The sequence below is a fragment of the Melozone crissalis genome, unplaced genomic scaffold (assembly GCF_028551555.1).
Source record: "Melozone crissalis strain CALT ecotype California unplaced genomic scaffold, PUWL_Pcris_2 ptg000041l_1, whole genome shotgun sequence".
NCBI classification, from domain to species: domain Eukaryota; kingdom Metazoa; phylum Chordata; class Aves; order Passeriformes; family Passerellidae; genus Melozone; species Melozone crissalis.
The window spans coordinates 2684711-2699643 of NW_026535819.1; the positions used below are offsets into that span (position 1 = coordinate 2684711).

General features: G+C 42.2%; 1 protein-coding gene across 3 annotated transcripts in view; it reads right to left on the minus strand.

Moving 5' to 3' along the window:
• Window positions 1-179: 179 nt before the first annotated feature.
• SEC16A (SEC16 homolog A, endoplasmic reticulum export factor) overlaps window positions 180-14933 on the minus strand; it is a 27922-nt gene continuing 13168 nt past the window's right edge. For 2 of the 3 annotated variants that reach the window (XM_054284433.1, XM_054284434.1), the window contains exons 6-31: window positions 14397-14595; window positions 12798-12963; window positions 12260-12402; window positions 11772-11833; window positions 11414-11552; window positions 10920-11162; window positions 10602-10699; window positions 10052-10133; window positions 9782-9899; window positions 9452-9563; window positions 9136-9241; window positions 8545-8685; window positions 8336-8449; window positions 7539-7740; window positions 7114-7344; window positions 6354-6442; window positions 5806-5964; window positions 5480-5557; window positions 5201-5257; window positions 4917-5028; window positions 4484-4621; window positions 4307-4407; window positions 3859-3933; window positions 3194-3253; window positions 2227-2301; window positions 180-1812 (exon numbers count right to left, since the gene is read on the minus strand). In XM_054284433.1, coding sequence (XP_054140408.1) covers window positions 1744-1812; window positions 2227-2301; window positions 3194-3253; window positions 3859-3933; window positions 4307-4407; window positions 4484-4621; window positions 4917-5028; window positions 5201-5257; window positions 5480-5557; window positions 5806-5964; window positions 6354-6442; window positions 7114-7344; window positions 7539-7740; window positions 8336-8449; window positions 8545-8685; window positions 9136-9241; window positions 9452-9563; window positions 9782-9899; window positions 10052-10133; window positions 10602-10699; window positions 10920-11162; window positions 11414-11552; window positions 11772-11833; window positions 12260-12402; window positions 12798-12963; window positions 14397-14595 — 3169 coding nt within the window. In that variant the 3' untranslated portion in view covers window positions 180-1743. The remainder of the gene's footprint in view (window positions 1813-2226; window positions 2302-3193; window positions 3254-3858; window positions 3934-4306; window positions 4408-4483; window positions 4622-4916; window positions 5029-5200; window positions 5258-5479; window positions 5558-5805; window positions 5965-6353; window positions 6443-7113; window positions 7345-7538; window positions 7741-8335; window positions 8450-8544; window positions 8686-9135; window positions 9242-9451; window positions 9564-9781; window positions 9900-10051; window positions 10134-10601; window positions 10700-10919; window positions 11163-11413; window positions 11553-11771; window positions 11834-12259; window positions 12403-12797; window positions 12964-14396; window positions 14596-14933) is intronic. The other variant, XM_054284435.1, reaches the window with a different exon arrangement.

Here is a 14933-nt window from a genome sequence, read left to right on the forward strand (position 1 = left end):
TCATGGGGAAGGATTTCTTCCTAATATTGCACCTAAACCTGCTCTGATTAAGCTGTTTCAAACACCAAAAACTTCACTTTCCTCACACAGATCATTCCCAGAAAAACAGGAAAGGTTCCTTCACCCACCTCATTAAAGCAATAACCACAAGAAGAAAGTGAAATGTGAAAGTGCTCCAGAGCGCAAAATATTTTATTTAAGAATTTACAGTGTCAAATCTTACACTTAGGAAAGACAGCTGCTCCCAGCTCAGGGGGAGCCTCCTTGAATGAAGTTGTTTGGCAGTCTCTACTGAAAGGAGAAAATAATCAGCAGCCTGGCTGGACTAGAGGAAAGCCAAGTGTCTGATTAGGTTTCAATTATAGAAAAGTAAACCACACTGACTGCTGCTGTCCATGGTGGGAATTGAGAATGGACCAGCACACAAAGGTTTCTAATCCTCCCAAATAGTGTTTTACTTGGGTTGCATACAAACTTTTTGAGACATAGATAAGGCTAGCACAATCTTAGAAAAGTGGTGTTATTCAGGAAAAGAAAAAGAAAAAACAAAAACAAAAAACAACTGGGGACAAATACTGGCAATTTCACATTCGTATTACTTCTACTCCGGGCAGAAATTCAAGTAAAATCAAATAGTTTGGTGGCAAGTTCTAAATAAAATATGGCCTAATGATTTAATAAATATTTAAAGTTTATTTCTCTCTTTGCAGATAATTCAGATTCTTCAGTGAATATAAATGCTGCATACCATGGTTTTCAAGATTTCCTATATTAAACCTAAAGATTTTGAAGTCCATCTGTAGAGGTCTAATCCATCTACTTTTAGTATGAAATTTAGCAGTTAGCTATTTAAGACCTTGGTTATTTTAGTAAGGGAGATTCAAGAACGGATTATTACACTGATTCTGGCACTCCCAAAAGGAAAAAATAAACAACTTTCAAGCTGTTACCCCCCAGCTGCAGAGTGCCAGCAGTTTGAGAGAAAGCAAAGTAACCGTATTGCACTTAAACAAACACTCACTCGTCAAGAGAACAGCGTTGGCTATGATACAGAGCTCCTTCCCACTATACACTTGGCTTTACAGGTAGTCTAAACCACAAACTACATACAGACTAGGAAAGATCCAAATCAAATCAGGATTAGATTACAGTCACAGTTTTCATTCAATAGAAGTCGATTTATTTGGATGAGCTGCGGCCCCCTCCCTCCTCCCAAAAGCCAAAGCAGCAGGAGGCAGCTCCTGGGGGAGCCTCTCCCAGGGGAACCCCTATGGTTCCACACTCTGGCTGATTGTGCATGGTCCTCTTAAGGCCACAGTGTTATCTTACAATGTGGACATGTTTGTTTTTTACCCCTGCTGGGAGGGAAGCATCCTTCAGAAATTAAGGAATCCCTGAAACTATGTCTCGGAAGGTCACGCTAGTAAGGTTTAAAATAAATTTAAGGAATAAATTGCCTATGCAATTTACAAACAGGTTTTGTAACAGACAGCAACTATTTCCTCTCTTGTGCCTATTCTTTATCACAGCAAAGCTATTTCTAGCCAGGTTTTGAAAAGGAAAAGTTACATATATTTCATGTTTGGTAATGGTTTGCGTAGATGAGGTGCAAGCATGAAAAAGATCACCCATCATCAGATTTCTGTCCTGTTAACTGCAGCTGATAGCACGTGCCATAAGGCTGAAGAGTTCTGTGCATACTCAGAATGTGAGTAAGGACTCCAAATACAAAGCCATTGTATTCTACTTCAATGTTGGATACTTCCTCTGTCCAATTCTTCCCAGTCTTGAACTTCCAGTGGCTGCAGGAGACTGAAAGAAGAACAGCGATAAACAAAATGTTCTGTAAAAGGGTCATGCTGCAGACAAAAATTCAAGAAATCTGGAATAAAGTTTGGAATGGGAACTTGTTAAATTGAACTGGTGCCAGACTGATCTTTGTGCACATTTAACATTCTGTGTGCAACAACCCAGATTAAGCTGATAAAGCACAAATCATGTTTTGTTTAAAACATAGAATCAGAATGGTTGGGTTAGAAGGGACTTTAAAGCCCATCACATTCTACCCCCTGCCATGGGCAGGGACATCTTTTGCTGTCCCAGACTGCTCCAAACCCTGCCCAGCCTGGCCTTGGACCCTTCCAGGGATCCAGGAGCAGCCACAGCTTCTCTGGGAAATGTTGGATAAGAAGGATAAGGAAAAGGAAAGACGAGGCCTTCACTCACTTGTGCAAATTGAGAGGGGTTGTAGAACGGTACCGCCCCTGCTGAAGGTGCCCCCGAGGGTGGAACAGCAGCAGGCTGGGAAGAGAAAACACTGAAATTAGACAAGGGCTGAGAGGAACTCCAGTGCCTCTCAAATGTGGTCTGCTAAGTTATACAGAGCAAATATTCACAGGAATAATGCCAACAACATGGAGAGCGCAGCCTATTGAACAACCCCAGAGTGCTGGCACGGTTTGCATCCAGATCTACAACAGGGCTGGCTTAATGTAGGAATTGGCCAAACAGTGGCACATGCATCAACTGCAAATAGCTCTGCAGGTCCAAAGCATGCAAAACCAACACAAGACACCAAGTGCAACTCCACTCAATTAGTACCTCCTGCCTTTGTTAGTACACACCTCAGGACTTGCCCCGAAAGAAACATTCTATGTCAGGTTTTGCTTTATTAAGAAATATCAGAAAGGTTTGTGTCACCCCTTTGTGGTGACCCCACAGCTCTGGAACTTCCAGCAGAGATGAAGCATTCCTTTAATTCCTACAGGGACTTTTACAAGTGGTTTTTTACCAATTTGAGACTGGCAGCAGCAGAATGACCAAGTTTTGCTTGTATTGAGACTTTTTAGGAGGTTGGTTTGGTTTTGTTGGAGGATGTTTGGTTTTTTTTTTGTTTAAAATCAACTGATTTCTTTAGTATCCCAGAAATAAGATGATGAAATTATGTGAATCTCTTAGGAACATAAATAAAAAGCATGCCTGGATTACATGCACTCCCATAAATACACAAAACTAAAGACCCTGTTTGAGTGTGAAAAGGAACACTACATCATGATCTACTTTTAATGACAACTCTGTGAAATGAGGGGGAAATGACTAAAAGTAGCATTAGTATTTGAGCAAATGCAAAATAAAGAGGGGAGAGGGGAAAGTAAATAAGTTAACATAAATGAGAATGGCCAGCCACATGTACCTGATTAAAATGCTGGCTTACTTCACGTGATAATGAACTCATTGAACTAGAGCGCGAAAGCTACAAAACAGCAAGAACACACAAATACAAAAAAACACAAATAAAAAAAGTCGTCATGCATGTCACTGCCCCAAGCTTTCAGTTGTTTTATTTCATTGTCAAAGTCTCACTGCCAAAGGTTAAACCAACTTCAAGTTAAAAAAACAAAAAACAAAAACAAACGTAAAGCCAGAAGTTAGTTTAAATCAAAAGGACTCCTTAAAGCACAAAATTATGTAGGTATAGAAAACATTTAGTAGGAACAAAGGTCATGTTACTCTGCCTGGCACACAGCACTTGCTCTCCTTGTCTTGCATTTAATATTAGTGACATTATATGCATGCATGGAGGCAAGAAGAGATCCTTCAACTGCTACTGACATTTTACCCTGAAAAAGGCTTTTAAAAGTACTTCTATAGGAAAAGGAGACCACAGAATGTAGGGCATGGAGGCTGAACTTCTCATATGGGCTTAGAGGTCTTTTCTGTACAATTCTGGACACAGCCATATCACATCTTGCCTACTTATCACCAACTGAATCAGTTACTGGTTGTTTTAAATGGCCCATTGTAAGACCATTACAATTAACTGTAAAAAGTCATTAATTAAATTGCATCAAGCCTTACCTCGCCTGATTGGGAGCCATCAGGGTTAGGAACAGGAAGTCCAGATCCAGGAGGAAGGGCTGCAGGGTTTAAGTACTGAAGGAAAACAAGGCACTTCTGTTTATCATCATTACTGTGAGGCTATTCCACATTTCCCTTAGAGATCCCACAGGGGCAGAACAATGTTCCAGCACATCAGGGATTTGTAACCTGCAGTGTAAGGCTCTTCCCATGTCCTCAGTCCCCTTCCTGCACCCATAGAAGCTGCAGCCCTGTTAAATTAGGAAATGCAACCTCCCACCTCCATTTTCACTTGTATTTCTCTTCTGCTCTTCAAGTAAAACGTTAAACCACAAACCCCACAAACATCATGCTTTATGGACTGTGGCTGTCAAACTGCTGCTCAGAATCCTGAGGGGTTTGAACCAGAACTTTGGGTTCTGCCTACAAGACATCCCTTGGAACCCACCTCTGGTTCCACAGCTGCAGCAGGCTCTGTGTTGGTTTGGTTTGCAGCTGCTGTGTGCTCTGCTGCTCCACTCCCCTCCATGGGCTGGGATTCCCCTGGAACTACAGAGAAAATGGGATTTAGCCAAACACAACCCATAAATAGCCATAAAACCTCCCCACAATCCTATGCACACACCTGAGTTTGGAACAAAGACGTTGGCAGGAATGGGCATGGGTGCCAGGGGGGCAAACAGGTCTGATGGTGCAGGAACAGCCCCACTTGCCTTGGTTCCTCCTGGATTCAGGACATCCACATAACGGGCTCTGCTTCCAGCTAAAAACAGAAAAACAGAAAAGAACCCTTGTGTTTGTTATGCCTGTGTCTACTTTGAACAGCTGGCTGGTTAAAGCATCCTTCAGGATCAGGAAATAACACCCCAGGGGTACAAACAGTAACACCCAAGCCATGGTACTGTGACAGCAGTGCAGGGGCTGGGCACGAGCAAAGCCAGCAATAGCCACAGCTCCAGTGAGCTGCCAATGTTCCCAAACAACTCAGGGAAAGTCAGAACCTCTGCCTTCATGTTTTATGCAGGAGAAAGTCCTCAAATATCAGTGCTGGCTGTTACCTGCTCTCCTGGAGAACACGTTGACAGAGGCACCAGGTGGGCCTCCAGGCCCAGGGGGAGCAGCCTGAGCAGCTTTAGGAAATCCTGTTGGAGGGGGTGGAGGAGGTTTACTCTGCAAGGAGACAAAAAAAAATCCAATCACATCATTGTCTGATGTAGCACATTTTAATCCAAATTCAGTAAAATGCAGCTCTTAAGAGACAGTCATAGACTAAAAAAAATTGTGTGCCAAGTACAGATTTTTCTTTTCCACTTGGAGAAATAATGAGAACTCAGATTTTTACCTCCTCTTCTGGTTCATCCAGATTAACCCAACGTTGTTTCTGCTCATCCCAAACAATCTAAAAGAAAATCACAGTCAAAAACAAAGAGCTCAAAGCAAGCTGCTAACAAAGTCTAAAATAACTGCAACTTTTTTTTTTTAAGCTGGTCTTAGAATAAGAATCATCTTCAAAGTTTTACAATCATCTGTTACTCATCAAAACAATGCTCATCTGTCATCCAGGAGAACATTAGGAACAAATTCAAGTATATAAAGGTTTTTGTGATTCTTAGGGGCTTACTGATTTATTCTTGTCATCTGGCAGGTGAGCCTCATTCTTTCCTTTTCCCATCAGCCAGCGAAACCAGGTTCCACCAGTCTAAAAACAAATCAAATCTCAGTTAATTCTCTCCCTCTCAGTTAATTCTTGTCTCACTTTACAGGCAAGTTAAAACAAACTTTCATGCAACAACACATTTTCTGTCAGGGACTTCAACTCTGAGCCCAGAGTTGCAACTAATAAGTAGAAATAATTTAGTCAGGACTTCTTAACTACAGTGAACCAGGAGTTACCACATTTACTAACAAATCTCCTCCAGCTGTAGGGACCTTTCTAAGAAAGTTCACCTTTCTGGGTGCTGCCTCCTTTTTTGTTTCTTTTTTAGTGTCTTTCCCTGCAGGAGCAGAGGGGGGAGGAGAGGGTTGCTTGGCTGCAGAGTTGGATCTCTCTCGTCCCACAGAATGAGCAGAGGACTCTGAGGTTGTGCGGGACCTTCGCCCATAGCCCTGGGTGACAAAAACACAGGAAAGCAAAAGTTGTCACTGCTGCAGTGATGGATCACATCCCACCCTGCTAAAAACAACCCTTCTCTGAAAAATCCATAAACACAACAGATCTAAAAGATGATACAAAATAAACCTTAAGATGGATCTTGGTCCTGCTGCCTGGTTGGATATAAAGCCAGGACATCAATGCATAATAAACAAGCAGATAAATATCTGACACAGCATTAAATTTTTATCAAGATTTTCCACACAAAGACATTTAATCTGGTTCTTTGGGGACTACTAAAAACCAAGCTTCAAGTCTTGCTGAAGAGCAATACAGAACCCCCAAATCCTCATGTTTGCATTGTGCTGTAATGCAGCTGAAGAAATGTGTGAAATAACAATACCATGTTGGCCATCCTGCCATAGAAATCATCCTCTCTCTGCTCAGGGAAGGAGTTTTGTGAAGGAGACTCTGGGGCAATTCTCTGCATTCCTTAAAAAAAAATTAGATTATGTTAGCAGGGACACACCAACAAAATAACCAAAATAAACACCAAAGCCCCCAAGCCTCACAACAGTTTTAAGGCAAAAGTTTTTACCAGTTATGAGTTTTCTTCTAGGGAGAACCTGGACTTTTAAAGAATGAGAGCTGCAATTGCTGTGATTTTTTTTCTTCTCCTATTTGGGTTTGTGTTTGCTCTAAACACAGGCCAGAGCAGGCTGAGGGATTCAACCATGAGGATGGAGCAGTTAAAGGTTCCTCACATCTCAAACTCTAACCAAACTTAAGTTTCCTTCTCTCCACATGTGTCAGGCTCTGCTGTCACAGAGTTAAAACTTATCAGGGTCCTAGAAACTCATGTCCAGAGGCAGAAATCCCTGATATCCCTTGGAACCAGAACTGCCAATCTCACTGCACTCAGGGATTATCTGCAAAGGTCTAAATCATGATCTGCTGAGTCTGAGCTCTCTTTTAAAGTAGGCCAACAAAGCAGAATGAATACTACAAATTTCTACAGATGTTTCTGTACCATTACATGGTGTTTTTAAATTTCATTACCCAAAACATCACTATTTTTTTAAATACTGAGATATTTTGAATTATTCCCTGAAACACTTCATTCCCTTTCTAAGGAAGGAAAGCTGTTTATTAAGATCTCAGACCTGTTTCCAAGTTTGTCTGCTCTTCTGGCTGTGGTTCTATTTCTTGTGGTGGCCCTCCTGGGGGTAGTGCTGTCCCCCAGGATGGTTCAGTTCCATATGGATTTGAAAATCCTTGAGGTGCAAAGCCAGGCCCTGGGCCAAGAGGCTGAGGAGCCACTGGGTAGAAGGGGACACTTCCCTGGTCACCAGGAGGAATCATGGCAGCTGAGCCATCAAGGACAGCCTGAGGTACTGCAGCATGAAAACAAAAAAAAACAAAACAGAATTAAAATGAAGCAGAAATTCCAGTGTGAACCTTTTACCCTATGAATGATACAATGCAGAAGTGAAATCTCCCTGCTCCAACCAACCCCTTAAGTGGTTTCTTGTATCAGAAACCCAAACCCTTTGTTTTCTCTCTGTCATAAAGGACATGAAACACCAACCTGAAGGCATCAGCTGCACGCTCTGCATCTGTTGAGCCATATTGGGTAACAAGGATGCCAGCAGGGGATTTTCAGCACCTGGCCCCACGTCACGGCCTCCTCCCCCCTCACACTGACTGGCACGGTCCAGCTCAGAGCTGGGAGTGCTGCACTCATAGGGAGGGGGGGTGGATCTGTCTGTGTTATAGGCTATTGCACCCTCCTGCAGGAAAAAACAAGATATTATTAACTCATCTCTACCAGACATTCTTCATAAGCAAGGGAACACAGAGCAAAGGAAATCTTAGGTGTGAAAATGGTATTTTAGTGTTCAAAGAAAAATGAGTTGTCAACCATTTATAAGCCAAGATCAACCAATAATCTGAAGGGTTTATTTGTTTTTAAATTGAGACACAGTTAATTAGCTCTGGGTTCCAATTTCTAACACATCTCTTTAAATAGACAATCATTATCTCCACTGTTATAATCTAGCAACACCAATCCACACACGAGATATTTTTATGGCAAGCAGATCCCCTGATTACTGCAACCTAATGAGTCCTGCAGTTCTCCTTGCATTATGGTATTAAAAAAAGCCTGTCTCTCATAATTTTAATTATTCTGTATTGAATCTCAGGGCACTGAAGTGTGGTAAATTCACTTGGTTTACACCATAACATTTGCCATTTAGGATATGAATATATAAGGTCACTTGCCATGTTTCTGTGATTAGCAGTGTAAACAAAACCATTTTAAAAACTGGATTTACACTAATCCTTTGCAGGGAATAATTCATGCTGAAAAGCACACACCATTACCTTGATCTGTCCATCCACATGTCGAAGAGTCACTAACCAGGGGGGCTCAATAAAAGATTCCTGTTCTGGTTTTTCTTTGATCTGAGGGTCAAACAGGCGCAGCTGGGATGACATCTGAGGAAAGGAACCATTGCAAAGTGTGAGTTCACCAGCCACAGCTTCCCACCTGCAATATCCAGCCACAAACACTTCATTCTTCCTCATGTTACCTGGATGAGCTGCCCAATCAGCACAGGGGAATAGTAATGTGGATCTTTGAGGACAGTTCTGGAAATCACCTCACAGTAGTGGAAAGCCTGGGCAGCAAGGCCCATCTCAGCCAGCCGACAGGCATAGATGAACTTGAAAACCTGGGGAGGCAACAGCACAAATAAAATCAGTGATCACAACACTCTGGGTGGCAACAAATAAAAGGCAGCCTGACATTTCAGCTGAAAGCTCAGATATTTCATCATCACATCCAAAATTAAGGGAAAAAGCATTCAATTCATCTCCTCCACCTAATGCATCCAGCGGAAGTTGTCTATTTACCTACAGCTAGTGCCAGCAAATTCTGCTGGATTTTTCTTCTGGAATACAGAATTAAAATTTATAAAGTTAAAATTCAGAAGTGCAGGATGTAGAGATGAAAAAATGAAAATGAAATGACTACAGGAAAACAGCTATATGGCATTGCTATCCATGAACATTTCATGTTATCACAGAGAAAATATTTGCCCCACTGACTACAGCACTTGAGAGATCAAAAGCATGACATCTGCCAAAACAGAAACCAAACCAAAACAGGAACAGCTCCTCACCTGGAAATTGGGCAAGCAGCCAGGCTGACTTCCCAGTGACTGTGCATACTCATAGGCTTCTGTTCTTTGAATGGCTTCATTGGTGGCAAACTTTAAAAATGGTAAACTGTTTCAAACAGGAGAAGAAAAATATTATTTGAGCTGAGAAACACAGAACTGTCACTGTCAGACACAAAATATCAAACACATTCTACAAGACAGGACACCAAACAGTTATCTCAAAACCAGCTAGTGAGGATAAGGGGAACAGTGCAATTCAGTCTTTCAAACTTTCATTTTTGCATTGAGAAAACTGTGTTTAAAAAGAAAGTCAAACCTGTGATTTGATCCAATCAGGACAAGCTTTGTTGTCTTCCTTGTGTAAACTCCAAACCCAACTTGGGCCATAAGGTAACAAAAATGAGCAGCATCCAGCAGGCCTTTAGAAGCTGTAGAGAAACAAAGGAGAGAGCTCAGGATATTTTAGGGGCACATTCAGTGTCCTGTATTGTTTGGCTCTGCATTCAAATGCCTTCACAATAGAGACAAGCTCATACAGAACTGCTCCACTTTATATTTTATAAAGAAATTGCCTGTTTTCAAAAAAATAGGCTGAGCAATCAAAGCTTTTCCTTCAGTCACCACCCTTCATTTCCCCAAGAGTTACCAAGAGTGTCTCCCATGGTTGCAATGGTCCTGGATTCCAAGTCCACGTTATTGGTCAAGTTGGATAACACCATTGCTAGATGAGGCCGCCAGTCTCCCCATTTCTCATCTCCACAGCACTAAAATTAGAAGAATTTATTCAAATCAGTGATTGGAGCTCTGCATGGTAAAGTGTTTCAACCTAAAAAGGACCAGAACAACTTCTCTGACATTCTGGGAAGGATTTCTGTTGTGAACTCCACTCCTCCCTGCAGCCCCCAGTGAATCTTACCGTGGATGCAGCTGGCATCCTCCCAGACATGAGCTGGTAAACAGTCTGCAGAGGGTCATTAATTGGGAGACTGTTGGCAAACCTACAGAGACATTGCAGAGAAAAACAAAACACAGATGTGGGGTAAGCAGTTAAAATGCACTTCAGCTCTCAGTGGCAATTAATCTAACCTAGCTCAAGAGAAGGAAGTGCTGTGTGAAAATACTACACTGAAGAGGAAATTACCCAGTGGGTGATGTTCAAAAGTAAAATATTACCAGTAAAATATTAACTAAATTGACAGTTAAGTTTTTGCAGTTTTTTCCCAAGCAAGGTCACAGATGACATTGCTCAAATACTCCTTAAATGGATCAGGTAGCAGAGAACAACTTCTCAGGTCTAAACTTATAGCCAGGAGTCCCCAGAATAAAAAGTAATAATTAACAAAAATACACAGGTAAAATTAAAGCATAAATCTTGCATGACCTACTATGGATAACCCATGATTTTGAATTCTCCACCTCATTAGCAGAACAGGCAGCCAAATTTCAATAATAAAGGAACCCAGTACCTGGTCATCACTCTTGCATGTGTCCTGCTGTCCATTTTGCTGGCAAGGAGCAGAGCATGACCCCACAAGCCATGCTTCATGGCAGACTCCAAAGCATCCTAACAAACACACAAATTAGTTTCCTGGGAATAGCTTCACATATTACACACAAAAACCAGTTTTACAGCAGTGATTTGTGATCAAATCAAAATATGTTTAGATAAAAGCTAACACACTATAATTTTGCTTTAGATTATGAGCTGTAGGGTATAAACTTCTGTATCAGAGTCACAAAATATTGCATGCACTACAAAAATAAGTAGCAGCACAGGCACTCACCTTCTTACGGCCATAAAGCAGCAGCTCCCTGAATCTCTCAGTCTCCTTCTCAAAACTGTCAACCATGGTTACAAGATTATCAGTGAGAAATGAGAGCTGGGCTTCACCAGATTCCTCTTCCACTTGTTCCAAAGCCTCATTATTGAAATCAATCAAATTTGCCTCATTAGGGGACTTGCCAGGAAGCCACACTGTTTTGTGATCTCGGAGCAGAAGTTCAGCCAGGTCTGTTCCCACAACAGTCTGTGTGTGTGGAGAGGAAACAAAAATTGAAAAATCTGTTATTTTTCAACACTGCCTACATTTTATTTGCACTTCAACAGCAATATGTGAATATCAGCACCTCTGAGGGTGAGCGCCCAGTTTACACATTCCTTCAGTCTGTGCCATATTCCAAGAACAATGACTAGAACACAAATTCCTGACCTTTGCACAAAAACTATTTGTGTACAAAACACTCAAGGATAAATAAAACCTCCAGCAGTGAGACATACCCCATTCTGCCTGCACAGCAGTACAATGAAGTCCCAAAGAAGACTTGCAGATTCTTTGTCAATTAAATTTTCATTCTTAAAGCACTGTGCAGCTTTACTTTGTGCAAAATTAATAACATCCACTTTATGGGTCTCATCCCTGAAAAAAATAAAAAGAAGAAAAAAGTTTTTAATGAGACAAATGTAAACACTCAGGTCATTATCTGTAATTACTCTGAGGAATAAATTTAAAGCTCATGTATTATTTAAGTAGGTGAAAAGCCACAAATATTTTAAGTCAGTTTAAATCCTGTAATTTGCAATGAAGAAGTAATTTCTGAAAGTATGAAAATTATTTCTGAAAACTGTAGGAACATACTTAGCAAGGGGACCAGGAAAGGCTCTCATCTCTTCTTGCTCTGGAGAATGTTGTAACATAGTCTGAAACACAAATATCATCCATAAGAAATTCTTGTAACTAAATTTGGCTTTTTACTGATAAAACCCCCAGAGCTGAACATGACCAATCTGTAATCAAGCCTCTTAAGCAAAATTTAAAGGGTGACTTTGTCACAACCTGCATAAGGATGATAAATTATGAAATCTACTTTACATGCAATTACTCTGTACATCTTCCTGAACAAAATTATAAAGAGCTGGATGATCTCATCATGACTAAGTCATCTGTCAGAGGAAAGGAACTTTTAAATTTACTGTTTTACTTATGACTACAGCCCAAACAGATAAAGATACATGCACTGACATAAAAAAAGAGAAATCAGGAAGTCATAAATTCAAGTTCCCCATTTCCCTTCCAAAAGAAAGACCTTTATTCCATTACTTCCCATTTTTCCTTCTAAACTTTACCTCCATGCTGTGGATTTCAACCAGAGCTGGCTGACCCTCAGAAGGCAGGTTTGGCAGTGCTTTTATTAAGAAGCCCCCAGGCCCAAACCTGGCACAGATATGAGGCACTGAAAATTTCTCAGGTGTTGAGGGCCTTAAAGGTGCTGAAATGGGGAGAAAAGATAAAATAAGAACAGGTAACCTGCCCTGCAGCTAAGCAAACTTGCTGATGCATTTACCCAATTCAATAATGCTGTGGTGTTAGTCAAAAACACCCTGTTACTGAATTTGGCTGAACTTTGTAAGAAACAATCAGTTCCTTTATAATCCCAAAGTCCCAAACCTGAAGATTTGCAATACTAAACTCCAGAACTTTAAAATCCAATTGGTTTTTTTTTTCAGTGCAGGGGTTTTGATAGTATCAGACACATTCCTGCCATCTCTGTACAAACGTAACAAAGATGCTAAACTGACATCACCACCTTGGCAAAGCTTTTCCAGAGAAAATGTTTTGTATCTACAGCACAATGCTTTCCCTCATTCCCCAGCGTGTCCATACCTTGTTCCACAGCTGACCAGGCTGTTTCAGCAGGGTAGCCATAGTCTGGGAAGGGCTGCTGTCCATCAAAGCTGGGCTCATAGCCTCCGTAGGGATAATCTGCGTGCACTGCCTGCGCAGGGGGGTCGTAGGCAGTGAGATCGTGATTGCTCCTGTACAGCTGGCTCTAGGCAGGGCACAGCAGCCAGGTTAGCTGGGGTTACACTCAGCAAGCAGCACTGCACTCACAGCCTTGCAGAAAGCCCCCCCTGTGAGACCCTTCTGTGGGAATTAATCATTTTGTCTTCTCCCCCAGTGTTTTTACCATCATTTGATCTGTTCACATCCAAGCATGTTCAGTTTTCTCACAACAGAATTTCTATGTGCTTGTGTCAAAAGATAAGATATAGCAGCAGTTCTGTTACCAACAACTGTGGGTCAGAATGAATGTTCACCTCTGCTGTAACAGACAGAAAATCCCAACTGAAAAAGCCCAACAAATGTCAAATGACAGCAGGTGCCTAAAGATTAATGCCTAAATGATTTCCAATACTGCTTCAAACATTACTGAATTGGACTTTGGACTGGAAAAGTACCTAAACTTCCAAGAAACACAATGAAGCAACTATAGGTAAAATGATGCATTACATGAGCAAAAATTATACCTCAAAAATTAGCCAAATATTTTCTGAGCTTTTCACATATCTGTATTTGTGGTCTAAGTGGATGAGTAATCAGTTAGCTTTGGTTTTTGCTTTTAAAGGCAAAATAACATCATACAAATACAGAGTTGGTTTTTGCTTTTAAAGGCAAAATAACATCATACAAATACAGAGTTAGTCCTTTAACTAAGTTCAGTAACACAGCCAAGCTTGTGATGAGAAAAATGACATGACTCAAAGCCAGGCACACTACAGCCAAGCAGAGGGAAGGCAATGTTCTCACAAACAGCAAATGGATTCAAGTAGAGGAAATTTTCCATTTCTCTGTGTACGGCAACTTGCAGAGCTGAGTGCTGATTTTTCTTAAAGTTCTCCTTACAAGAGCATTAAGGTCAAAAGTATATCACAAAACAGCCTTAGCTTATGAAAGTTTTTTTAAAAAAAAATTTCATTCCCTGTGCTAAGCCCTGTGTGTTCACTGGTAGCAGCAGGCAGGCAAGGAGACTCCACATGGATTCTGGGGGTGCTGATTAGATGAGGGTTTATTTGGCATCCTCATCATCCTCATATCCACATACAGAAACAACCAACGGCCCTCAACCTTCGTGAAAACCATCAAATCCTGAAAATCACCAACGACACCCTAATCGATCTCCCTGCACCATCAAGTATCTCAATATTATGAAATTTTGGATTTTTGGAACTCTATTAAGTGTTTGCTTGGTTTCTGAGGGAGAAGGGGGAGAGAGGGATAGCCTAGGGAGACAAGGACCAAGAGAGGTTTGGTCTCCCCAGCACAGCTTAACAAAGAGACTCAAATTGGACGTGGAATGAGGCTTGGGCCAATGGGATTACAGATCCACGATCCTCTCCTGCAGCATCACAGGCTTGGAATAAACCCTGCCTTTTCGAGGGCCAGCAGAGCAGGTGTCAGGCTGTGCGTGCAGCTGGGGCTCACCTGCTGGGAGCGGGAGCTGAAGCTGCTGTGGTGGCTGTGCACGCTGCGGGAGCTGCGCAGGCTGTGGCCCGAGTGCTCGCTGTGCACGCTGCGCCGCTCAAACTCGTCCCCGTAGGGATCCCGCGCCGGCTCCGCCTCGTCGTCAAAGCTCCCGGTGAAACGGGGGTCGTACCTCCAGTTATCCTCGTATCGCTCGTTCCTGAGGGCACACACACAGGAGTGAGCTCAGGGGGGCACACACACAGGAGTGAGCTCAGGGGGGCACACACACAGGAGTGAGCTCAGGAGGGCACACACACAGCAGGAGTGAGCTCAGGAGGGCACACACACACAGGAGTGAGCTCAGGAGGGCACACACACACAGGAGTGAGCTCAGGGGGGCACACACACAGCAGGAGTGAGCTCAGGAGGGCACACACACACAGGAGTGAGCTCAGGGGGGCACACACACACAGGAGTGAGCTCAGGAGGGCACACACACAGGAGTGAGCTCAGGAGGGCACACACACACAGGAGTGAGCTCAGGGGGGCACACAC